The sequence below is a fragment of the Danio aesculapii genome, chromosome 3 (genome assembly GCF_903798145.1).
Source record: "Danio aesculapii chromosome 3, fDanAes4.1, whole genome shotgun sequence".
Classification (NCBI taxonomy): Eukaryota; Metazoa; Chordata; class Actinopteri; order Cypriniformes; family Danionidae; genus Danio; species Danio aesculapii.
In genome coordinates this window covers 48,896,385-48,922,856 of record NC_079437.1, presented here as the reverse complement: position 1 = coordinate 48,922,856, position 26,472 = coordinate 48,896,385, and the positions used below count along the sequence as shown (strand labels likewise).

General features: G+C 37.2%; 1 protein-coding gene across 1 annotated transcript; it reads right to left on the bottom strand.

Annotated features, from left to right (window-relative positions):
* Window positions 1–12,845: 12,845 nt before the first annotated feature.
* rcvrna (recoverin a) lies at window positions 12,846–14,749 on the bottom strand. The gene is made up of 3 exons (XM_056452178.1): window positions 14,369–14,749; window positions 13,820–13,931; window positions 12,846–12,964 (listed from the first exon to the last, which is right to left on the bottom strand). The coding sequence occupies exons 1-3, from the start codon at window positions 14,747–14,749 to the stop codon at window positions 12,846–12,848; spliced, it is 612 nt and encodes a 203-aa protein (XP_056308153.1).
* Window positions 14,750–26,472: the final 11,723 nt, after the last annotated feature.

Sequence of the window (26,472 nt, the reverse complement as noted above, 5' to 3'; positions counted from 1 at the left end):
CTGCGGAAACATCAGCCTAAACAATCTACTAGATTTAAATGATTTCAGGAGATATTAGAGTTAAACAAGAATTTTACATTTATTTGTCAGGCAAAGATTTTCTATTCCAATTCACATAATTAAACAAAATAAGCCAATCAAGATTGTACAACATCAATTATTCGAAGATACATTTAAGTTAGAGATTAATACCTGACCGTTGTAGAAATACATTGCAGCATATGAGTCCTGATGCAGAGCTCAGAGACTCACAAACTGCAATGGGGTATCCTGCCTACAGAATCCCACAGACACTTCTGCACCCTTTGCCTAAATACTCAAATCGTCATAAATTCAAGACAATAAAAGCGTCACCAAGCCTCTTGCCTGGTCATGAGTTGATACAAAGACCATTTTCCCTGGAGTGGAGCATCTGGCAAAGATCTTATCAAAGAAATTAAGACCACTTTACCAATCACACAGAGACATTTAAAATGACACTAAGCATGACAAGTTAAAATTCACAAATACTGCAAATATACAACTTATATCATTTCACCATAGAAGCTTGAAATCTGGTCATTCCTGAGTAACCTTTTTAATGACCCAGGCCGTATAACTGGGGAGGGTAAGAGGGCCTGAGGATAGGTGATGGGTCACTGTCCAGATGGCTTTCTCGAGATCCTCTCTGAAGATTATAAAGTTTAATTGTTTTACAGCCTGTTAGTTCTCGTGGTCTGATCTTTAGAGAATTTCACAGCAGTTTTCAGACAGTAAACTCCAGGACAAAGAGGGGGGGCTCAGGATGCATGATCGAGACAACCCGAACAACTGGTTTCCTAGCTGATCTTCTTCTCAGATTAGAAAGTTTATTGTTTTAGTGCTTGACCATTCTCGTGGTCTTGTCTCGTGTGGAGCTACATAACCGTTTTCAGGGTTTAATATTATAGAGAGATATAGCCATCCTTACAATATATATATTTTAACAAAAAGTATTAGTCTTATGAGACTAATTGAATGAGTTTTCTTTTGTTTCTTCACATGAAAAGTTAAAGTGTTTTAAATTCAATCAGCTCAGAATGAAATCAAATATAGACAATAATAAAGAAAATTCAGTTACACCTTAAACAATGAAAAGTTTCACATCCACAATCAGTGTTGATCAAGTAAGTTCACTTCAAATCAGAAATTCACTTTCAAAATTCTGAACAAATATACTCAGTCCATTCACGAGTCAAAATGTCCATAGACTGGCAAACAAATTAGTCTCTTTGTGGAAAACGCACAATTCACAGTTTTTCAAATGAAAGTTTCCTTAAAGCACAGTTCTGTTTTTATACTTGTAGAAAGAGAAAGATGTTTTACCAATATTCAAGGAAAAGTGAACAAAATATTGTACATCACCACCCTTGAGTCCAGGATGGAGCGCTGAAAGGAGTCTGGAAAGGCAGGGTAATGTTCCTTTTGCTCTTTGATCCCCAATGATTGCCCTCGTGATCATGAAAGGCACAGCACGATCCAACAAGGCCACAATCCAGTCCAACTGCGATCAACCAGAGAACACAACGAACACACGATGCTTTTCAATGCAAAACTCCTCGCAAAAATAAGCCACACATCCACAACGTTTTGAGTTCGTTTGAACTAACAAAAATCTGGATGTAAATCTCAAAAATGCACGGGAGTATTCAGCACTGAATAACCCGAATGACTTCAACAGCAGGCCTGTTATTCCGCTTCACTCACGAGCACGGCGAAAAACTTGCTGCGTCACTACTAATAACTGGCTCGGTAAACTATATTGAGACTTAAAATCAGAAGCAATGTAATCTAGATTTGATGTATATCATCAGTTAACTTTTTAAGTTGATCAAAAAGTTTTATAACGTCACAATCTTCATAAGCTCACCACTGCTGTGACAACTCGCTTTTTTTCTCTCCCCTCACTCTCTGTGTCTGCCCGCGATCGGAGAAAGTAATGGCAGCGCCCCTGTCAAATTTCAAAATAAAAGTTCTCTCATAATCGGATTTGTAGATCCCCTACACAAAGAACAAAGTCATGTACGAGAATGGCTTGTTTTTTAATAAATAATTCGCTTAAATTCACTGACCTTCGACAGGAACATGTACTGCAACTATTAATGGGATTATTATTCTTTTTAAAAACTATTGTTCTGCTTACATTCATAAATGTCATATCAACCTCTATCACTTGATCAATAAAAAAGGCAGACACACACAAGTGCTCTTTTAAATCTATTAAAACGTGTACAAAAGTGGGAACGTGTGTAAAAAAGTTATAAACATCACACATAACATTACTTATTTTATTATACTTAAATATTTAAATACTTTAAATGTAAAATTACGCATTAACTTGAGCAGCTGTTTTCCCATGCTAACTGTTTCTGTTTCCCTGATGCAGTGGTGTTGCTTTTTAAAATATATGGTCATATTTGCTATAACTTTACATGAGCACATCAAGTTCAGCTGGAGAAAAGAAATGGTGATCTCTTTTTTAAGATGTTGCCATAGTCACTCGTAATATTTGCGCTCCATTGATAATGCCTTTTTATAGTTGCGGTGTGTGCGCTTAACTCTGAGTTGGTCTACTCAAAGTTGATTGACCTAACTCAGATCCGCTATTCTGAAACCAAAAACTCTGAGTTTTTAATCTCTCTGTAAATCAATTCAGAGTTCAAGTTTAAACTCTGAGTTGATTGAACCTCCTTACAAACGGCATGTGTTTTGGCTTGTCATATCGATCCATGCTAACTGTTTCCGCACACTGCTGTACAATATTTTTATTATATGCGTGAATCTCACTACATTATTTTTCTGAAGTGCTAGCTTGTTTACACAAAGCACTTCTGTGTCAGACAGAATGATGGCTAGACCAATCACATGCCTGTCAGTTTAAACCGGGGCTTCTCTTTGTCAAATGATCAACATTTATCACTGTTTGTGTACATTTCTAAGCTTTTTGATTGGTTTTATACAATGTTTAACACCATATTTGGAGAGCAGAAATAGTGACGTTTCAAGGCATACCCAGAATATCGCAAAAGAGATGCTAGGAGTTGAGAAAAGCAATGTTCATTATTAGTGAATTTAGTAAAACTTTAAGTCAAATTTAATAGGCATAAATACCTTTACTCAATGATCTATGAAACAACAAAACATTTTGAGATTATTTTTGAATGTCTGTTTTTGTAGTTTTGATTTATTGGCCTGTATCGTAAAATAGAATGGTGCGACCTCCGACTCCTTTCACCAGATTGTCACATATTAAACCAACAGCTCCGCCTTTTCCTTCATGACGAGGCTTGTATTAATAACAATATCCTTCAGGTGAAGACTCGTTTAGGATCCTGTGATCATCAAGTTTTAGCCAGGTTTTTGTTAGACAGAGTGCGTCTAGCTTTAGATTGATTATAAAATCATTAAGTTTAAGAGGAGAGTGATCTATGTTCAACAGTCCGAGTTTTATCTTTTGATTACCTTCATTTTTATTTGATGAACATCAATTAGATTTTTACCTTTAAAAGGGTTTGGGAGTTTTTTATATTTAGAGGTTCGGGAGACATGTGCTGTGGTCTAAGTGAAGGCTAGCAGACGGTCAGTTAAGCAAGTCTGTCTGCTCCCTGACCTCGACCCCAGTTAGTCAAGTGCCAACACTAAGACTATAAGCCAGATCACTAGAGAGGAGGGCTGCCCCAGCCCAGGTGGGATGAAGACCATCTCTTTTCAGTAGGTCAGGTCTACCTCAGAAACTTGGCAAATTGTCTACAAAATCTTTGTTTTTCAGTGGGCACCACTTAGACATCCAGCCATTGAGTAACGAGAGTCAACTGTGGAACTCGTCACCATGAAATGTGGGCAGGGCAGAGTGTGAATCATAACATTCTGAATGATATTATTAACAAGAATAATGCACCAAAATGTCAAAAAGGAAGAAAAAGAAAACACTAGCATGCAGCACAGACTTCATTAGTCTTCACTGAATTTTCCTTACTGTACCAATTCTAAATGTGGGTTGTAGTAATGTACTTTTACTTGTAATAAATAATTAGGAATGAGGAAATTGGGTCTGCATCTCTGCATTTAGCGGATCCAAGTGCACTCTCTGTAGAAAATCACACACACGCACACACACACACACACACACACGCACGCACGCACGCACGCACGCACGCACGCACACACACACACACACACACACACACACACACACACACACACACACACACACACACACACACACACACACACACACACACACACAACCTAATCCCCCAGGCCCTGCTGGTGCTAGAACTTGATCCTACAACCTTTTAAGCAAAAGTCTGATTTTCTAATCCTTTTAGTGTTACTCTTTCTAGTGTCATACTTCAAGTGTTTTTGTAATGTACTCTTAGTTAACTATCAGGGGAAAGTTTGTTATTGAAGCCAAAATATGACATTTGTAGTAGACAGTTTGGAATTAGTAATCAATGTGTTTTTTATCTTGGTACTAAAGTAAATTACTTGTGGGTTTTGAAGATGCTCATAACTTGTTTGTGATAAAAACAAAGTAAGCTTTAAACAATAATCAGACATGTAATTAACTTACACAGGCATATACTCAAAGTATACTAAGTATACTTAAAGTTACGGATGCCTGTGAATATTTAGATATGTAATCATCTCTCTAAAATCATCTCTTATCACCAAAGAACATATAGTTATTAGGAGAAAACAACCCATCACATAACACCACATACCACACAAACAGAGAGTTATCTTAAACATTACGCTTTAAATAAATTTTAAATAAATATATAATTGAATTAGTTTCCTTGTTTACATGATTTTAAATATATATATATATATATATATATTTTATATATATATATATAAATATATATATTTATTTTAATTATATATTTTTTAATTATATATATTCATATATATATTTTAATTAGTTGTTAGTTTAATTATAATTTAATTATGGGTATTATTTTATATAATAAAACTTAATTGGGAATGATCTAATTACCAGGATTATAAAATATATAGGATTTAAATACATTTATAATACTCTAATTATAAAAGTATAAAAACATATAATGGGTGGCGATGTTTAAACCAAAAGTTAGGCTGGGATCGGAAGTAATCAATCAAATTTTGACAGTAGCAAGAACATATTTTCTTTCTACTATGAACCACAGTTTCAGCTAAAGTTATATTTTTTAACGTCTACTGAAGAAATAAGTAACTGAGTAATGAGATGTCTGAGCATATTTTCACGTTTGCATGAACTGTGTCTTTGAAGGTAAAATTATATGGTTGGGCTGTAGAATTCGGGTTCAATCAAAAGTGGATCAGATGTGATGTGAATTATAATGAGTTGTATTACAAATGTACATGAACACCTTTTAGTGCCTACAAGTAAATTGCCATGGAATGTTCACAGTCTAATCTCTTAAGTGTTTATACATAACTGAATATGTGCGTGACATTTTTCGTCTGTAATTGTTGTCTCATCCTAGTCTTTGTCATAATGTGTAAACTGGTCTTTAATTCACATTATTGAATGCACATTGTCATAGGCTAATTAACACCCTTTTCACAAAGATCACAGCTCTCATGCTGGGGTGCATTTCTGATAACCACTGTTAGCCAACTAAGGTCACAAGTTCCATCGTAACGAAGATTGTTTGTTGATTTGTTGTTTCCCAAATCCATAGTTCCAATGAACAATTGCAAACTGTGTCAGTTTTAGTGATCTTCATTTTGACAATTGCACTTCCTTCATAGTGCACTTTAAAAACATTTATGCTATTTTGAACACAGCCGTGACGAAAGCTATAGGTGACCTACGATTTAAAAGTGGTAATCTAAAGTAAAAGTGTAATCTATGTTACGTCTCCAAAGCTTGTGAAAACAAAAATATATATAGGAAACACACATGGTTTTAAATTATAGTTTTTTCAAAATACCACCTGGAATTGATAGACCACACTTATGAGTTAGTAACCACCTCAACAATTTTTTTTTTTTTTTTTATAAGAAATGGTTCTATCGTCAACATTTTTTCCTATATATATATATATATATATATATATATATATATATATATATATATATATATATATATATATATATATATATATATATATTTAGTGGAAGGACTAAAAAATCTGAAATCTCAATCTATAATCAAAAAATTGAGACAAATATTGCAAAACTAGTTTAAACTAGGTCTACCTTAGCAAATGACTATTCAATAAGCAAGATAACCAATGGCTTGCTGTGCATTAAAGGGCACATAGGTTACCCCTTTTTTCATATTTAATATAAGTCTTTTGTGTCCCCAGAATGTGTCTGTAAAGTTTCAGCTCAAAACACCCATCAGATTATTTATTATAGCTGTTTGAAGTGTCTATATTAAAGCTAGAAAAAAGGTTTTGCTGTTTTTTTTGTACTGGCCCTTTAAGGCTAGTCCTCCCCGACCACCTTTCCCACGTGCCTGTCAGCAATCGCCACCCTCGGCTGCCTCAGGAAGCAGATCTCATGTAACGTGTGTGAGAAATACTACAGTAAGAACTTTAACAATCAGTATTTGATGCATTTTTTTGTGGATTTGCAACAATGAGTCACACACAATGTCATTACAAAGTTCACACACAGCAAGGACACAAATACATAGCGCAGACACATACACACACACAAACGTAGCGCAGACATACACAGACACACATAGCTCAGACACGTAGACACACACAGAGAGAGAGAGAGAGAGAGAGAGACAGCACGTTAAGCCTTGCACTTGTTTTGCACGCATATGTGTCATGATACTGGTAATCTCCACTGCTGTATGGATATCTCTATATTAATGTACAAAATAAACCTGATTTAACGTCCACAAACCGCGATTGAAGCGTGTTCCTTTATAATTCTTCTGACATGCGGCTGTGCTGATTAAGTGAATCTGAAGTGAATCGCTGTACTTAATTACACACATGCTCTGTTTTAAAAGATTTTAAACTTGTAAAACTCACTCTTGATCACGTTTGATGATGATTGATGGATTCTAGCGAACTGAACACACCTTTTATTCCCGGCTGCTTTGCGCTCATCCTCTCTTGATGATATGATTATACACGTGACTACCGGACATGTTAATGCGCGCAGCTGTAAATCAATATTGGTGGGCGGGGGGACCGCACTCCTACGTAAAGTTGCGGTCGATCTGAAAACCGCTCCAATTGGTCCACCGTTTTTATGTTGTTAAATTTAAAAAAAAAAAGGACTGGGTGTGTTTATATCACCCCAATATGACAGTTTATTCACTATACTAACACACATTTCTGTCCAAACAGCTTGAAAAGTAGATTTTTCACCATAGGTTCCCTTTAAAGGATTTTAATGCACTTCGCAGAAAGCAATAAAATCCTTTAACGTATGGCAAGCTGTTGATTATCCCTTACATATATATATATTAAAATGTGTTAGCTTTTTGTGAGTTTTATGTTTTAGGAGAGAATATGGAATATTCTTAATAATAATTGTAAAGGAAACAAAGGCATATAGGCTATTTGTGCCATTTGTATATAATTCAATTAATCTGTAAAACAAGTGCATGTTTTTACCAAAACTAATATTGGATTTTTTGTCTAAGTGTAAAACAAGGCAAAATTCTCTAAAAAAAAGCTGTTACGGTGATGGGGTAGCGCAGTAAGTAGTGCTATTGCCTCACAGCAAGATGGTCGCTGGTTCGAGCCTCGGCTGGGTCAGTTGGCATTTCTGTGTGGAGTTTGCATGCTCTCCCCGCGTTTGCGTGGGTTTGCGTGGGTGCTCCCATTTCCAAAGTCCAAAGACGTGGTACAGGTGAATTGGGTAGGCTAAATTGAGGCTGAATGAGAGTGTATGGGTGTTTCCCAGTTATGGGTTGCAGCTGGAAGGGCACCCGCCGCTTAAAACGTATGCTGGATAAGTTGGTGGTTCATCCTGCTGTGGCGACCCCAGATTAAAAAAGGGACTAAGCTGAAAAGAAAATGAATGAATGAATGAAAAGTTGTTACTCCACCTCGCTTAGAGCATCATTATGCATATTTTGCATTATAACTAATGTGGTTCTAATGATGGATCTACGACAGAGATAGTTTAGAGAAACAACCATTATTACAAAATTCTTTTCCTAAACGATACATCGTACTATGATAGTTCAGCCGTTCAGTTACATCCTTGTTTGAGAAACACACCCCAGCATGATTTAAGAAACCATTCAGCATTTAATCTTAAAAATAAGAGACCAAGTACATATTACAAAATAATATATCAAAACATGGATTTATATAGCACAGGAACAAATCAAAGCACATGTTTATTGGTTAAGAAGCACACTGACTAGAGTTAGAAAAATACTTACTGTCACTTAATTAAATCAAGTAGGGAATTAGACATTACTTAGGGGTGTTATGGTACACTAAAATGATTCACTTTTGAAGTCATGGTTTGGTAGATTTCCATAATTAGCCCTCTAGTGAAAATGTTATTATTTTAAAAATATTTTGCAAGTACAGTTTTACACGAAAATATTTTTTCAGGGTTTCCTTTATTTTCATTCTGGAGAAACTCTTATTTCTTTTAGTTTGGCCTGAATAATAATAATAATAATAATAATAATAATAATAATAATAATAATAATAATAATAGTTGATACATTTTTTATAAACTGCTTAGCTCGAAATTTTTAAATTTTTTCCCTGACAGACTACAGTAAAAACTATTTCAACAGTCCAGTGACTCGCTGAGGTAACCACTTTTAGCCCAGTTTGTTTAAATTGCTTTCAAAAACCTTTAAATTGCACTTTAAAGTGACCTTGCAAAACAACTAATAAAATATTATTTTATGACAAAAGAAATTAACTATAAAAAATAAGTTAGTTATTAAAACTACTATGTTTAAAAATGTGTTGAAAATTTGTTGGAAAAAATATCTCTGTTGTAAAACTTATTTAAATTTCACAGGAGGACTAATTTAAATTAACTATAAATTTTGAATGATTAAATTAATTAATAATAACTGTAAATCCCATTTACTGACATCTTTCTGTGGTTGAAACACTAATTTAGTGAATACATTATATGCAGGATGTTTGTTCATGCTGATTTTGTGCTAGTAAACTAATAAAGATACCAAGGTATAATTTATATAGTCATCTGCCAAAACAGCACTTATTGACAAAGAGATAAACAAATAATTTTCTTTCAAATAATGTTCATTTTCTTATGTTAAAGTCACAACACACAAAACTTCTTGTGATTAGTGGACAGGTGGTGTGCTATATGTGTAAACAAGGTTGATCTTGGTATTTCAAGATGACATAGGTAATTTTGTTTTTGTTATATTGGCTGAAAATATCTTCACTTCCTGATAGCAATCATTGGTAACCCTTTATTTTGATGGTCTAAGTATTAGTAGACTGCCTGCTTAATATATGTTGATACTGTTTCTTCAACTGACATTTAACCGACTATAAGAAACTTTGCAAGTACATGTCAACTTACATTAACCCCAACCCTAACCCCAACCTAACAGTCTACTTATAGTCTAATGAGAATTAGTTGTCATGTAGATGCAATGTAACTTAAATTCAACAAAGGACCATTTAAATAAAGTGTGCACCAATCATAAAATTAAATTGTAATAATGTATGTGACCAAGAAAAGTTTATGCAATCAAAATGTTTGCTACAAACGTTACTATAGGCCGTCCTACCCGACTGTCAAAATATGTAATTGCACACCTTTGCATCCTATTTGTGCAGAATGGCACACATGACATTTGGTATTAGAATTACTAACTGTAAAGTTTTCTCTCTGGTGTTACATGATATATTGTAGTGATGTTGCCTAGTGTACATTTATGCATTCAGGAAGTGTGGCTTTGCATGGGGATTTGATGAGTGGGATGTATGCTTTTAGTGCTATCAGGCTATTTATTTTTCTAAAATCTCATATTACACCTTTAAGAACATTTATTTATTTATTTATTTATATTTTTAATTAAGACAAAACTAGGCACTTCAAATTAAGTTCATCACGTTTTAGTTCAAACCACACATGAAAATGTCATAACTAACATTTTGAAACAAATGTGTACCGTTACGCCCCTAATTCTTCAGATAAATTCACAGTATTTGTCTGTACATGATGAGAATTAATATGTGCTCAGCTATTACATTCTAATATACATATCAGCATGCCCGGTAATATAATGTGAAAGTAAATCTAAAATTTGCAAAAGTAAAAAATTCTGAATATACCATGAAAGGTAACACATTCAGGTTATTATAGGTCAGGTTGTTTTCTTTTTTATTTGTTGCAGTTGTGTACTACTGGTTTACATTGGTTGTTCAGCATGTGCCGAGTTTTATTGTACTACAAAAATTGTATTGAAAATTGATGTAGATGGTGTGCATTATGTGTATTCTTGAGAACTGTTCAGTTGAATGTCCGTGTTCCAAACTATACTTTATATATATATATATATATATATATATATATATATATATATATATATATATATATATATATATATATATATATATATATATATATATACAGTTGAAGTCAGAAGTATTAGCCTCTCTTTGAATTTTTTTTTTTTTAATATTTCACAAATGATGTTTAACAGAGCAAAGAAATTTTCACAGTATGTCTGATAATAATTTTTCTTCTGGAGAAAGTGTTATTTGTTTTATTTCAGCTAGAATAAAAGCAGATTTTAATTTAAAAAAAAACATTTTAAGGACAAAATTATTAGCCCCTTTAAGCTATTTTTTTTCGATAGTCTACAGAACAAAGCATCGTTACTTGCTTAATTACCCTAACCTGTCTAGTTAACCTAATTAACCTAGTTAAGCCTTTAAATGTCACTTTAAGCTGTACAAAAGTGTCTTGATAAATATCTAGTAAAATAGTATTTGCTTACATCATGGCAAAGATGAAATAAATCAGTTATTAGAAATGAGTTATTAAAACTATTATGTTTAGAATTGTATTGAAATAATCTCTCTGTTAAAAAAGAATTTGGGGAAAAAAATAAACGGGGCAAATAATTCAGGGGGGCTAATAATTCTGACTTCAACTGTATATATGTATATATACACTGAATATAATGACCTCTTTAATGATATTTATCAACATGTTTATGGAGATATGATGTTTGTGTTGAATTTGCCCAGGCAATGACTGCATAGTCTATAATGCAAAAATAATAATAATAAAAAAAACAAACTCTAATTTTTTTTCACCATTAATGATTCTTTAGGGCAATTTGTTTTGTTTTTATTATTGTTTTATTTTAAAACCAGCAACTTGAACTTTTAATCATTGAAGAATGAAGAATAAATTACTGTTATATAACATTTATTTACATTATTTTATTTTCAACAACTTGAACTCTCAATCATTGAACAATCAATAAACAGTTGCTGTGTTATAACAATGTTTTTCCTTTATGTTGTAAAACTGTTGTATTTACCCATTGCCCTTTCAGTGCTTTATAGGCCTGTACATTTTTGTTTAAATGTCATAACTTTTTTGTGTGCAACCTTGTAGGCTCTGTTTACCCATGAGTCAAAATCAGCCATTCTGCTGAGCTCTAGCCAATGTTTGTATCTCAGTGTCCTATAGTGCTGAAACCAGGCCATGCATTAGCCTGAGCCAAAGACGGCTTTAAGAAAAGAAAGAGGTAAGCCCTTGTGTTTCAGGCTTGTCCTTAGAGCTTTAGCCGTAAGCAGCATCAACATGATAAAGATACACAGATACACCAAGGGTGAGAGCTCTTTTTTCATATTTAGTAAGTTTTGTTTGGGGACTGACTACTCTAATCTCACTCTCTGTAAACTCAATTTATTCATTAATTCATTAATATATATATATATATATATATATATATATATATATATATATATATATATATATATATATATATATATATATATATATATATATATATATATATATTATTATTATTTTATTTTATTTTTTTGCTTTGAGGATATTGTATTCACAAGTAGGTCAAATATGTGACATGACAGGTGGTGGGGTTATTTCCACTGAAAATCAAGTATATATGTATTTACATATATAATGGGGTATTGTCTTATTGAACAATAAGAACATGAACATGTATTGACATTCACACTAGTCTAAAATCTCAGGTAGCTAAAATATGTTACCAATACATGGGCTAAAATCCACAATGACTGGCATGAAAATACCAACAGTAATATTTGATCTAAACAATGATAAAACATGTTTAAATGTCTAATTGGCATAGGTGAATTGATCGTTTTTTTATAATTTGTGTTACTACATATTTCTACATATTTTTCCACATAAAATTCTTTATTCATCATCTATATACATCCTAAAACTGAGTACAAGAAATGTGTTCTATAAAAATGATCCAGTCACTTTCTGAACAGATGGTTTCAGAGTCTGATGAATGCATGTTGAGTGCTTAAACCACCTTAACCCTGAAGGGATCTAAAAGAGGAGAGCCAGTGGACCCTGCGGATTTGTCTTACCCGACCTTCAGATCCTAAGAGGATTGAAAATGCTTGAGTTGGTCTGTTAACATGAGCCTAATTGCTCTTATTGGAGTCTAAAAGCAATGGAAATAGCAGTGGCAGATACCCTTCAAGTAGAGATGGTGCTGCTCCCAAAATATTGTTTTATATAAAAAGGTAGATTTCTCTGATCATGACATGATTTTAAATGCATCCATGTTGGGTGTGGCCTGGAGATGCAGTCTGTTTTTTGTGTAAAATAGAAATGAAGCTCTGATTAGTCTCTTGTTAATGTGTCTATTAATGCTTCTTTTCTTTGAGTTTTTCTTGAATCTTCTTTGGCTCGTCATATTGTATCAACCTCAAGATGTCTTTGTTCTCCATGACACCCTGAATGAATTCCCCCTCTCCAATCTTATCTGTGAATACAATGGGAAATTGTGAGAAACAACAGATGCTCAATAGATGCTTAAAAACATAAAAGTCTTGGCTAAAACAAGGCTAAATTTGGGCTGTCAATAAAAATCCTAAAGACATCTACACTAGAAAAATGCTGTTGTTGTAACTCAATGTTTGGTCAAATATAGACAACCCCTATGCTGGGTTATTTTTTTCAAATAAATTTAAATTACACTTTTTAACCCAGTGATTGAGTTTGTCCTTATATGACCCAGCATTGGGTTACAACCAAACAAATGGGTAATAGTGTATAGACCTAAGGAATGGATGATTACACATGTGAAATCTATTTAATCTGTAAATGTGATGACTAGTCTATCGTTGCATTATTGTTATTTAGTACTAGATTTTTTTACTGTCAGTCTAAATGTAAGTCTTGCTTCAGCCAAGACATCTGTATTAAACACAGAATTGTTTGGTGGGTTGTGAGCATATTGCATGCACTAAAAAAATGTTTGTCTTGTTTCTAGTCCAAATATATACAAATTATTAAACCAAGAAGCATTTTCTAGACAAGCAAAACATATTGTCTTGTTTAAAGAGTTTTAAGACTTGCTTTAGAGCTTTTCCTTAAAACAATCAAAATAATATGTCAGTGGGGTTAACAAATCATCTCATGTCAAAAGGGAAAAAACAAGATTATTTTGCTTACCCTATTAGCAGATTATTTTGCTTGTATTAAAGAAAAACTTAATATTGGCCAATTATTACTTAAAACAAGACAATACTTTTTTATATTTGAACTTGAAACAAGACAAAACTATTTAAGAAACATGTTTTTTTTGCAGTGTAAGTTATGTGTGGCACATTATTACCATTATCTTTCTTTCCGAAAAAAGTCCAGATTTTGTCTGCTCGCTTTTCTGGCGTATTCTCATCATCTGGAAGGTTTTTCTGGTCTTCAACAGGAACCATGTTGAATATCGACTGTTTCCAGAGGGAAAATTCAAAATATTACAACCACTACATTTTGAAAACATGAAGACATTGAATGACATAATCACAACTTTAACATTTTATTTTGATCGTCCCTTTTAAAGATTTTGTTGACTAAAAGTTACAACTACATGTCCATTAGTGTCGACATGTAATTTACAGTCAACAGAATGTGTAAAAAGACCATCAAAATAAAGTGTAAGCATAAAAACTATTGTCTTTAGCTGTGTTCAAGTGATTGAGCTGTGTATTGCCAGGTAGTGCAATCTATACTGAGCTTCTTGAGCCATCTGGTCACAATAATTGTCTATATACTACAACTATGGATGTCAAAGAATTATGTTTAAAATTCGCTGACAGCATCAGTCCTTCAACCTTTCCAAATCTAATCAACTGGTGCATTGATGCCAATTATCACCAGTACTTACCCGTACAATCTCCTGCACCTCATTTTTACTGATGGTCCCATTGCCATCTACATCGTACAAAGCAAAGGCCCATTCAAGTTTGCGTAGAGTCTTGCCTGAAGAGGTGAGGTGCAGTGCCACAATGTACTCCTTAAAGTCCAAAGTGCCATCAGCATTGGTGTCAAAGCTGCGAAAGACGTGCCGAGCATATGCTGTAGGGTCAGCATCTGGGAAGAAACTTGCATAGATGCCCTCAAACTGTTCTTTGGTAATACGTCCAGTGGGACACTCTTTGAGAAAGCTGGTGTACCATGCGCAGAGCTCTTCCTCTGTGTATTTGGTGTTCAGCTTCAGGTCCTCCAGAAGCTCTTTGGACAAAGCCCCACTCTTAGTGTTCCCCATATTTCCTAAACTGCACTCTTGTCCACGGGATCGATTTGCTGAGTTACTTCCACCCTCTGCTCTTGGCTTCTTGTCACACACTTTTTCTTCTCTCAGTGTGTTTGTCTCCAACCTGAACAACAGGATGGTGTTGTGCTGAGTGCTGGTGTTGGCCCCTCTTTGGGTTTGACTCCCCCAACAACTCCTCTACGTGCTGAATGGGATTATGTATATCTCCATTTAAATCCAGACAGGCTTTCTGAAAGATTAGTTCATTACGTCACAACACTTCTGATGAGTGGTGCAGTATATTGATTTGCTCCTTTACGACAGGCTCTTACAAAAGAATTATGGTACACAAAACTCTGCCCTTTACTACTGAAAGATCTGTGCCATAAAGTGAAATGAACAACACAGCTGGCTGGGTTTGTGTAACCTATATAAGGATCATTAATAAGACTCACCAGCTTACATGACCATCTGTTGATACTTTAATTACCCTGTGTCAATAATGGATGGCTTTGTAGCATAAATATCGTGCAGTAGGGCTGTGCAATTAATTGACATTAAATTTCAATTTTGGCCTCTAACAATTATGAAAAAAAACATTAACAAAAACAAAATGTGTATTGCATCATATCCCACCCCATTTCAAGCAGTCTGGATAATTTTTTTATGGATTTCACATGAAAATTTGTGACAACATGTAAAATAAATTTTACTGCATAGGACGTGCTTATTCATGTGCATTGGATTAATTCAGGTTGTAAAAAAAGCATGAAAGAGAATTATTCACATTATTCTAGTTCATGTATGTATACAACTAAACACAGAGTTGAGAATGAAAAGGCATGTGTTAGTGAAATCAAATCAGAACTAATCGGCTCTTAAAGCAATTCCCGCTGCCAACTGTTTTTATCATCATTGATAAAATATAAATAAAAAGACAAGCACAAAATTACTCACCGCTTTGTACTTTTCTAGCTTCAGGTTATTTCTTGAACAAATTAAGTTATTTCTTACAGTTAAGATGCTTAATGAACAGTTTGTTTCAGTTGCATGTTTTTATTCTTTTTATTCTTTTTTTCATAATTGATACTTTGTGTCAATTATTGTTTTTACTTTGTCCCATTCTATTTCTGTATTAAGAATTATGAAAATTCACGATCTTCGAAATATGTAGGTGTATTAGCAACCTTACTTATAGGGAAAAACTTTATACAATATGGCCAAAAAAATTTGGTCGTATCACCTATTAATAATCATTTTAAATAATCATGATTTCAATTATGAGCAGAAAAATCATGATTAGGATTTTTCCCACAAACGAGCAGCCCTCCAAGGTAAAAAAAGAAGTGATCTTAAATATCTATTAAAATTCAGATAGTATATTCATTAATTTTCTTTTTGGCTTAGTCCTTTTATTAATTTGGGTTCGCCACAGCGAAATGAACCGCTAACTGCCCTTCCAGCTGCAACCCATCACTGTGAAACATCCATACACACTCATTCACACACATACACTACGGACAATTTAGCTTATCCAATTCACCTATACCACATGTTTTTGGACTGTGGGGAAAACTTGGAAACTCCACACAGAATCAGATAGTATATTTACAACACACTTAGCACAAATAACACAAATAACATGTGCTAAAACTTTCAACATGAATTGTGGGTAAAACTTTATAATAACTTCACACTATGAATCATTTACTAAGCATTAGCATCTAGTGAATTCATTATTTGTTAAGCATTAACTCTACATTAATAAACGTTAGTAAGCAGTTTATATCTGTAGCTACAAATGATCTATTCTTGACTTATAAGCACCTATATAATGTGCTAAATAATTGTATTTTCATACTTAGTTAATGATTTATTTTTCATTACTAAATTAAGTATTGCATTATTTACAAACCAGTTGTATTTAAGAGTAGTTGAGGGTTTTTCAGATCATTCAGAATGAGTTAGTAAATGATTAATAAACTATTGAAATCAACATTTACATATCTTATTATTCAGGCATAAATTAATAGTTAACTAATATGTTAATAAATGCTTTATTAACTCAACTTCATGCAGTTTTGTGACCTAATCTAAAGTGAGGACTATTTATGCTTTATAAATCCCTTATAAATGACAATTAAAAGCTCAGAATAAAATTAACAATAATCTTTGCAATCTTTTCTAAAAAATAAAATTGTAAACTGTAAAGTTTAAACATTGCCAAATAACAGGAGTGTCAAAATACGACATAAAACTGGATAAAACAACAACAACAATATAATAATTTAACAATATAATAAGATGCAATGTTTAAACTCTACAGTTATTTTATTTTAGAGAAGTTTGCAAAGATTTATTTTTCATTTGAAGTACAGTTTTATTTGTGTATCTTTAAATGAAAGGAATGAATAATGTCATTTTTTCCTGTTTAGAATTTAACAGTGCTTCAAAATCATCGAACAGGAAGAGCTAGATAAAATTATAAATAGCGCTAAACCAGCTACGTGTATGTTAGACCCAATTCCAACAAAATTATTGAAAGAATTGCTACCTGTTATTGGAGAACCTCTTCTTAACATTATCAACTCTTCTTTATCTTTAGGCCATGTTCCAAATCCTTACAAGCTAACTTTATTAAGCCTATTATCAAGAAACCACAACTGGACCCCAGCAACTTAGTTAATTATAGGCCTATTTCAAATCTTCCATTTATGTTTAAAATATTAGAAAAAGTTGTTTCTGTCCAATTATGCTACTTTCTGCAGACGAACAATGTTTTTGAAGTGTTTCAGTCAGGTTTCAGAGCTCATCACAATACAGAAACCGCATTAGTAAAAATAACCAACAATTTACTCTCAGCTGCTGACCAAGGGTGCATCTCACTATTAGTTTTACTCGATCTTAGCGCGGCATTTGACACCATTGACCACAATATTCTCATAAATTGCTTAATTTCTACAGGTGTCCAGGGACAGGCTCTACAATGGTTTAAGTCATACTTAGCTGACTGTTACTAGTTTGTGAATATTAATGGACAGCCTTCACAAGTCAGCCCAGTAAAGTATGGGGTGCCTCAAGGATAAGTTTTAGGCCCTTTTACAATATACATGCTACCCCTGGGAGACATTATTAGAAGACATGGTCTAGCCAACCTTCTGTCTAGCAACAATCTAACCCGCTCTTTAAGATCTCAAAACTCAGGGCTTCCGGTAGTACCTAGAATAGCAAAGTCAAGTAAAGGAGGCCAGGTCTTCTCATTTATGGCTCAGACACACTCTCCCAATTCAAAAGTAGATCTTTTAAGTAAAGCATACACTCAGTGCATCACTTAGCAGTATGATACATGAATGTGCTCCACACAGGTTTCTGCATCTTGTTTATATACACAATGAAGCTACGCTCTTTATTCTCTATTTCCACCTGGGGATACTCATCCCGAGGCCATCAGACTACACAGCGCCACTGATTCGATCCAAGACCAGCGACGAGATTATCCCAAGGTATCCCTGGACCTGGCCGTATCCAGAGCAGCTGCTGTGGTGGTCATGGAGGAGTGGAGAGCATGAGACTGATTCCTGTGACACTCCAGGGACAGATGAGTCTTAGCTGAGGTTCAGCTTTCTGCCTCCGGCGCCTTGACTGCAGCTCTGCACAAGACGTTTGGCCAGTGGAGAAATGGTCGTGCCCAACTGAGCCTGGTTTCTCTTGAGGTTTTTTAATTCCTCACTTTCGCCAATTGGTGAAGTTTTTTCATTGCCGCTGTCGCCACTAGCTTGCATGGTTTGGAATCTGTAGAGCTGCGCATCGATGGATTTGCTCTTCAGTGTTATTAACCACACTGAACTGAGCTAAACTGAACTGAACTTAAATACTAAAAACTGAACTACACTGTTTCAATTTACTATAATCTTCTATGTGATGCTGCTTTGACACAATATACATTGTTAAAGAGGAGATATAGGAACCAGCAAACACAGATGGACAAACTCTGGGACATCAACAGACTCCAGAGGAGAGTCCAGGAGTAACCACATTAGGAGAGAGAGATGCAGACACTGGAGATCATGGAAGACAGAAGAGGTAAGTAAACTTAGAATCTAGTAGTTGACTTTGTGTGGAGAGTGTTGTCCTTGAATAGCAACACAGAGTGGAGTGAGGTGTTGGGTTTCATTAGGCTGATGTGATGACTGGGGATGATGTGCAGGTGTGGGGCTCATCAGAATACATGTGACTGTGGTGGGGAGAACCTGGCCTGGCTGTTACATTACACTCCAGGGTGGTCTCACAGCCTCTGGGTGCAGCACATGCAGAATGGGAACTGTGGAACTCATCAAGCAAGACTGGATCTAGAATGTCATCTCTTGGGACCCAAGACCTTTCTTCAGAACCATATCCTTCTCAGTCCACAACGTATTTAAGTCTACCACCACATTGTCTAGAGTTGATAATTTCCTTAACCGAGTAAATGGAACCCTCTTCGACAAGGAGTGGAGAAGGGGGTTCTTCTACAGGGCCAGTTTCTGTGGAAAGAGGAGGGTAGAATGGATTTAGGAGTGAGACATGGAAAGTTGAGTGCAGTCTGTATTCTAGGGGAAGTTACAAAACGTAAGTGACTGTTGATTTATTCTGTGATGGGGAAGGGACCAACGAATCTAGGACTTTCTTGCAGGGCCGATAGACACGCTTATCCCGAGTGAATAGCCATACCCTTTGTCTGACCTCATAACAGGAAGTGTTGGAGCAGTGACGATCGACATAGTTCTTTTGTCTCTATACAGCCCTCTGGAGACGATGGTTTGCTCAGTTCCAGACCTCCCCGCTCTCCCGGAACCAGTGGTCAAAGCCGTGATGTCTGATGGTTGTCCTGACCCTGGAAAGAAGGGAGGTTGGAGTATGCACTGGAAGGCCATGAATCCAGCGGCAGTATGGTGAAGGGACTTTTGTGCATACTCGGCCCAGGCCAGAAACTGGTTCCAAGAGTCCTGTGACCATGGCAGAAGGTTTGTAGAAATCCTGAAGAAATTGGCTGTCACTTAAGAAAGTCACTCTTCATTGAAGGATTCTCAACTTTGTTGCGTTGCTCGACACACCCCACCTGATCACCAATGGTCGCTGTAACTTGCATAGACAGAGGTTGCCAGAAGTTGCTCACTTTCCATTGAAATGAATGATTTCTTGTCGCTATGCAGCTGCAAGTCACTCATAGTTTGAATGAGGCTTTACACTCAGTCTGTCAGCAAACACTGTCCAGACCTGGGAAAAACACTCCAGAACTGGGAAATAAACTGGGGACCTTGATCTGAAATAATATCTTCTGGATAACCATAGTTATGAAATGCATAGTTAAACATTAGCTTCAAAGTTACCATGGCATATTGTGTCAGGGGTCTAGATAAATGCCTTCTTAAGTGTGTGAAATGCCTCAACAGCTTTTTCTGTCCAGACCAGAGATTTGAGGCTTGTCTCACAGAAGTTAACCCCCGCTTTTGGGCATCCCTCCTCCGACCTCTTTATGCAGCCCAAAGGACCGAGCCGTCCCGGGAGACACCTGCAAAAACCCAGAGTTAGACCATGGGCCATATGGCCATTCGACGCCGGCGCAGACCTGGACAGTCTCGTCCAGCCTGGCACCTCTTTGTGTTGAAAAAGGGATCATTTGTCCCGATGGGCTTTCAACCAAGGCTGAACCTGGACGCGGGCGTCCCACGCAACACTTTTAACACAGAAGACAGGGATCATTTGTCCCAATTGGGACTTAGCCAAGGCTGAACCTGGACGCGGCCGTCCCACGCGACACTTTTAACACAGGAGATAGGGATCATTTGTCCCGATTGAAGCTATTTTTTACCGCACAGATAGAGGAATAATAAAGACACTGAACACCATATGACCTTTATTGTTAAATATTTATTCAGGAAGATTCAGAGTCTTTTGTTGCTTCGAGGGGGCGTTTCCCCTTTGAAGGCGGCCATGGCAGCGTCCTCCTGCTAGTTCCCTCCTGAAAAAGAGAAAAGGCCAGTTAGCTAACACCACACGTCCCTCTGTTGAGGTCCATGCCAAAAAGGAACTGATTTACCAGGGGTGACCCGGGACTCTCTGCCCTCTTGCGCCCCTTCCTTGAGTGGCGTTCTCTGCCCGCTGCTGCCTCCTCCTCCTCCACCAAGGTCCTCTCGAAGAGTCTGCGGCGTTCACGTGCTTGGAGAGGGCCGAGGTGAAGCGCGTAGAACTTATCTGAGGTTGAGGTGTTGTGGCACATGAATTGCGCCACTTTCCTGCGATCCTCGGAAGAATGTGAATTCTTTGCCTGCGTCAGAGACTTTTTGGGGTCAAAGCCGCTGGCAGTCATGGGGGTCAGCGGGGGGGCACTGGCATAGATACTCACGTGGGTCGCGATGGCAGTTCGGACGTCAGTGAAGGTGGGCTTGCCGGGAAGCCCCATGCTGGTCCACGCAGATTGAAAATATTTGTTCAGGGTTCGACAGGGACTGGGTCTGGAAGTAAAAAAAAATAGGAGGCCTGGCTCCCCCCCGAGGAGGCTAGCCCGCAGCTGCAAGAACCTCCGGAACCAGCTGTATTCTTCCTTGTTGAGAGACAACTGGGCCGCGCTGAAGGCTCGGGTTGTCTTATGCGTGGTGATATGGGAAAAACAAGAAAGAAGATGAGTGGGCGCTTACCACTGGTGGTCCCCACCCGCAAAGTTCCACTCACGTTAATGACATAGGCAGACTCGTCCGGGCTTCTGGAGGCCTTTTCGATCTCCTGTATGGTCAGGTTTTGGAAGACCCCACAGCGATGGCCCGTTATGCAGGTCAGGTAGCCGGTCAGAAAACCATAGAAGCGCCACTGCTGCCTGGTGTCTGGGCTGGACTCGAGGCCGTCTGACGGAAGGAAGTTAGGTGTTAGACTTTTGCAACAAACCTTGTTACATCACCAACGGTTTAAACTTAGCGATAGCCGCTGGTGCCCCAAGGCAAAAAGTATCTCTGTTCCGGAGCGCCAACAGCTCTCGGTCAAACGAGCCAAGTCAGCGTACCCCCCCTTAACCCTCGAATATGCTGACGTGGCTCGTTTGACCGAGAGCCGCTGGTGCCCCGGAGCAGAAGAGGGAAGAAAGGAGAGAAGGTCAGCGTTTCCACAAGTGGTGGTGGAAACGCAGACCGGCGGGACCGAACACACTCACCTAGAAGGGCAGGTATTTTTCTCCCAGCCATCCGGTGACAGCGTAGCAGGGTGGCTTTGGAGATGAGTCTGCCTTCTTTGGCCTGCTTGGTTCTTACCTCGTGTACCACGACGCGGTGGCGTATGCCGCGAATGAGAGCTCGAAGCTCCCTGCGAACCAGCACCAGGGTGGTACTGGAGAGGCGGCAGGAGGCCGGCAGGGTTTCGGAGAGATAATCTAGGAACTGCGCCACGTGCTTCAGGTAGTGGTGCCTCGTGGGCTCGGCCATGCCCGTTTGGCCTAGCAGGGCAGACCAGGCTCGGACGCGCGCCGGTTGGTTGAGGAAGGACAAGGTTTCTGGGTCCGCGGGGCCTTTTGCCATGAATCCTAGGAAGGCCTTGACCCTCGCCAGTTTGGAGGCGACGTTGTTCCGCAGACGGGCGGTGGGCTCGCTCCCCAATTGGAAACCCTCAAACTCTTCCAAAAGCAAGTCTGCAGAACGGGGGCGAAAGTCAAAAGTCAGCCTAGACGACACACCCCCACCACCAGCCCAACAGAAAAGTGCCATAACCATACTCAACTCAAGGCGCGGGCGTGGTCCGGGTACTTTGTTGGATCGTAGGCTTCCACAGGCCCGGAGGCCGCCCGGAGACGTCGGGCCGCCCCTCGCCCGGGGGCCGCCCCTCGGGCAGGGTCGGGGGATGGTGCCGGCGAGCCAGGACACGACCTTGCCCGCCTGCTCTTCCTCCCCTCTTTCCCCCTCCTCAACTCTCGATAGCGGCGGGTGAATACGAGCTGGGTGCGGAGCTCTGAGAGCTGGGCCTGTATGCACTCCGTTGTGAGCCTGCAGCGGGGGTCGGCGCATTCTTCATTTTGTTCATGTTGAAATTTTGTTTTCCCATAGTTCTACCAGTTTGTAAGAAGCCTAGAGTGGAAAGTTATCCAACCTGCTCAGGTCTTCAGCCTGCTGAATCATTAACCAGTGATAGAGCAGGTTTGTTTGCAGTGTTTTCCACATAAATATAAGATGTATGTGTACATTACCGTAAAACAAAGACAATTTGTTGAATTTAAAATATTTTTTCGATCTTGTAATTTTTAAATTTAATATTAATCATAGATTTATTATCCTGATTGGAAGATACATGACAGCCCTGTGGTGTCAACATGTTTTTTGAGACCTGAACAGTTCTAATTTATTTTGTATACTTTTTATGCAATTTCCTTTTAATGAAGTTGAGTTTATTTTTGCTTCCATATAGGTTTACCTGCACGCAAAAAGGTTCAGTCCAAAAATCTATCAAGTTCATTGGGTGGTAAGTAAATGACTTGAATGGTTTATTTTATAACGTTAATCATTCTCCACACTTAAATGAATTACTTTTGGATCTTTAAAAATAATCAGTTAACCTTTAATAACACAGACTTATGCAGTGTTTTACGTATACACCTAATTTATTTTCTTTAAAGGGAACATAGTTTACCTCTTTTTTATGATTTAATATTAATATTATGGTTCTTCTGAGTGTGCCAGTTTAGGTTCAGTTCAAAACACAATTCAGATTTTTTTATTATAATGTGTTAAAAAGTGTCATGTTGGGGGCGTGTCCACAGTTCGCTGATTTATGGGTGTGTTGCTTCACATGTAAATTAGTTTCGGCTTCCCGCCAACGTAACAAGGGGGCGGGGCCATGAGCTCACCCGCTCTGCGTTTGCTACAGAGTCTGACAGGCAGACGGAGAAGGAGAGAGGATCACCATTCAGTCGTACATGTACGACTCTGACACAGACAAAGCAGAGAGTACAAAATCATTTGTGTCTTTGTACAGTTTTACAGCCAACTGTGTGCTAGATTCAAGTGCCGAGCTTGTACACAGAAACTAATAACCACGCACACTGAATTAACTTTGACTGAGGCACCGGATGCGCCGCTCGAAGCCGCGACACGGCACACCAGACACTCTCTGTAGCGCACCAGAAGCATGAAGTGTCCCGAATTGTCACGCCATGCATTTTTGAATTCTAAACATAAGTTTCTATCAGGGTACACACAACGGCAATTCAAGTCTGCAGCGGTCCGCAGCACACAGCCGTCGACTTGAGTGTACCCTGATAGAAACCGATGTTTAGAATTCTAAAACGCATGCTAGTTAAGATCACAGGGAGCTTCTGGGATCACGAGAAATGCAAACGGCTGAAGTATAAGGTAGACTCAATGAGAAGTACACATGTTTGCAAACCTACCTAAAGATACAACCAATAATTCCGATTAGAGCGATAATGTGGAGAATATTGCTCTTGTGTTAAGCCTTGCATCTAAAAATAGAACTAGGGTGTTCCTTTAGTGATATAGATTCGACTCATGCTGAACATGGCGGACGTGAATTAACAAACTGAGGATATGAATCAATATTGTCAATAAATATTGGTGGGCGGGGCGACTGCTCTCCTACGTCAGGTAGCAGTCGATTTGAAAACAGCTCCAATTGGTCCACCGTTTTTTATGTTGTTAAATTGAAAAAAAAGCACTGGGTGTGCTTATATCACCCCAATATGACAGTCTATACACCATACATGCACATATGTCTGTCCAAACAGCTTGAAAAGTAGATTTTTTTTACCATAGGTGCCCTTTAATATTTCTTACTATGTTAAATACACCTACTGCCTACTGTAGCTGAACAAATTAAGTTTATTCCATGTTTATTTATTTTGTTTTAGTTTTAGAACTATATAGAGATTAATGTCATTGCTGTGAAATAAAATTTGAACCATTAACCATTATCTTAACAGGGTTTTTCATGGTGGCTGAATGGCATGGTTATCCACACACAGTAAAGAGTACCCTAGTACCCATGTGATCTGCCAGCCTTATATTAATATTTATTCATTTTCTGTTTAGGTCACCACAGCGAAATGAACCGCCAACTATTCCAGCATATGTTTTACACAGCAGGTGCCCTTCCAGCTGCAACCCATCACTGGGAAACATCCATACACACTCATTCACACACACACTCCTACACTATGGTCAATTTTAGCATACCCATTTCACCTATACCACATGTCTTTGAACTTGTGGGGGAAACTGGAGCACCTGGAGGAAACCCCATGCAAACACAGAGAGAACATGCAAATTCCACACAGAATTGCCAAGTGACCCAGCCAAGGCTCGAACCAGCGACCTTCTTGCTGTGAGGCGAACGTGCTACCCACTTAGTCGCCCCTATAATACATTTTAAATGTATACAAATAAACAGTTTGTAATTTTTTTGCTCATCATATTTATTTATGAAAAAACAATCATTGTCAGGACAGAGAAAAGAAAAGCGATTACAACTTATTTTACACAACATCACAGAAACCAAAGTATATTTGGAATTAGTAAAAAAGGAAAAAGTCAGAAAGTTAATATTTCACTTATAGCAAAAACTTTCATGATATTTCATATTATGTATATCACTTATATTTTGATCTATATTGGCTTCTCATTCTACTGTTGTCATAAATGTATTTATATTTTAATACATATTCAGCCTGCTGTACAGCCAAATAGGGATACGGCAGGTTTGTTGGTAGTCTTTTCTAAATATTACTTTGAATATTACAGAAAAAATAATCCAAATATAATAGTTAAATTTACGTTTTTTGGTACTTTTTGTTTTACACTAGTTGTAAGTTTGTCTTTTAACATGTTGACTTAAAGTGATAGTTCACCCAAAAGTTTTTCCCTTTTTTCAGTTGAACATTAAAGATTTAGCTGAATCTGTAGTACGTGGTGATTTATACACATCATTTAATAGCGATAGCTAATAATATTGCAAATAATGTAAAAAAAAATGTATACGGACTGATAATTTTTCTTCACAAGACTTCATTATGAGCCAAAGCTATTGATTTGTACTAGTTTGTATGTGCTTATTTTTAATCTGAAAAAAAAAAATCCATGTTCGGTGGCATTGTACAGTATGAATCACTACGGATTCAGCTAAAAATCTTCCTTGATGTCCTACGGAAGAAAAAAGGCTGGTAACTTTATTTTGATGGTCCATTTGAGTATTAGTAGACTGTCTGCTTAATATCTGTTGATACTGCTCGTTCAACAGACATTTAACTCACCATAAGAAACTTTGCAATTACATGTCAACATACATTAACTAACTCAAACCTCAACCCCAACCTAACAGTCTACTTATAATCTAAAGAGAATTAGTTGGCATGTAGATGTAATGTAACTTAAATTCAACAAACGGACCATCAAAATAAAGTGTGACTAAAGGCCTCCTACATCTTGGATGTACATCATTTTTGGGTGAACTATCTCTTTAAGTATACATGTTTTTTTTTTTAATTATGCCTAGTTCATGTAAGATACAATATGTAGTCATTCAGTCATTCATTCGAGCAAAGTTACATAACTGGTTTCTTTTCTAAAAGGAGCACCCACTGCACAATTATCTCTTGAACAAGCCAAAAAAAGGAGAAGATACTTCATTTTTAAGAGAAAGTTGACTTTCTGATGGATGACAGGAATTATTTTTGTTCAAGACTGGAGGATGGTTCATTTTTGTGC

Coding starts and splice junctions, on each gene's coding strand:
- rcvrna (XM_056452178.1), bottom strand. CDS start 14,749: ATGGGGAACACTAAGAGTGGGGCTTTGTCCAAAGAGCTTCTGGAGGAC. Junction 13,932..14,368: donor AGGTGCAGGAGATTGTACGG/GTAAGTACTGGT, acceptor CTCTGGAAACAG/TCGATATTCAACATGGTTCC. Junction 12,965..13,819: donor TTTCGGAAAGAAAGATAATG/GTAATAATGTGC, acceptor TTGTATTCACAG/ATAAGATTGGAGAGGGGGAA.